At 42.3% G+C, this 1,015-nt stretch overlaps 1 gene segment (V, D, J or C); it reads right to left on the bottom strand.

Annotated features, from left to right (window-relative positions):
- Nucleotides 1-456: 456 nt before the first annotated feature.
- Nucleotides 457-1,015, bottom strand: LOC101788460 (Ig lambda-2 chain V region-like). The segment is given in 2 exon segments: nt 457-842; nt 940-1,015. Coding segments are annotated over 2 exon segments (432 nt in total).

Below are 1,015 nucleotides of genomic sequence, written 5' to 3' on the forward strand. Positions count from 1 at the left end.
TTTCCCTCAACACACAAAAGAGGGTTAACATTGGTAATTGTGACTAGAATACAATGGAAGAATTTTCAGTGGCTGAAGTACTTGTGGTAGTATACTTACATAAACCCCATATTTTCAATTTTTTATAATTTTAGATTGTTTTACATTTCTCTATTTATGAGGACAGAATTTTTACTTGTTTCAATCATTTCCTCTAATATTCACTTTGAAGTGGTGTGTGTCTGTTTGTGTATGGGTATGTCTGTGTATATATGTGTGTGTATATTTTTTGCCTCCTCTGTCCACTACTATGTAATGGATGACAAATCTTAAAGAAAATCTTTAGTGAAAACAGTTATCATAAAATGATGTTCTTAATAAATATTTTAGAGTGTTGGTTAATAGATTAGATTACCTTCTCTGGGGCCATGGGGAGTAAGAAAACTAAGCCCACACTGGCTAGATGGAGTCTTGTTGTCAAACACAGATATTAGGAGCACAATATGAGGCTGAGCAATGTTCACTTGTCTCACTTCCCCGTCTGCATGTGTCACTGTGGAAATGGTTGCTGTACCACAGAACACAGTAATAGGTGGCCTCATCTTCAGGCTGGGCCCCTGTGATGGTGAGAGATGCTTTGTTTCCAAGGAGAGAGCCTGTGAATCTGGCAGCAACTCCTGGGACCTGATTGCTGGTATCACGTATTAGACCCTGGAGTATTTGGTAAGGATTCTGTTGGACCCATTTAGCATAGTTACTGGTTGTGACAGCCCCAGTGCTAAATCCACAAGTGAGGGTGACTGTCCCTCCAGGAGTCACAGAGAGTGAAGATTCCTGAGTCACCACAGCCTGAGATGAGGCCTCTGAAAACAATGAGACAGTGTGTGGTTAGGAGAGCAGACTGAGACATGTTACTCATTGCTGCCTTTCCCACTTCCAGCCCGGAAAATCCCTGCTGACCTGTGATGTGAGCCAAAAGTGTGAGCAGGAGAGGAGCCCAGTCCATGGTGCAGACACCTAGGGCTGTGCTTTTCAA

Source organism: Cavia porcellus, unplaced genomic scaffold, assembly GCF_034190915.1.
Source record: "Cavia porcellus strain 051 isolate PalLab524CR breed Dunkin Hartley unplaced genomic scaffold, mCavPor4.1 scaffold_16, whole genome shotgun sequence".
Taxonomy (NCBI): Eukaryota; Metazoa; Chordata; class Mammalia; order Rodentia; family Caviidae; genus Cavia; species Cavia porcellus.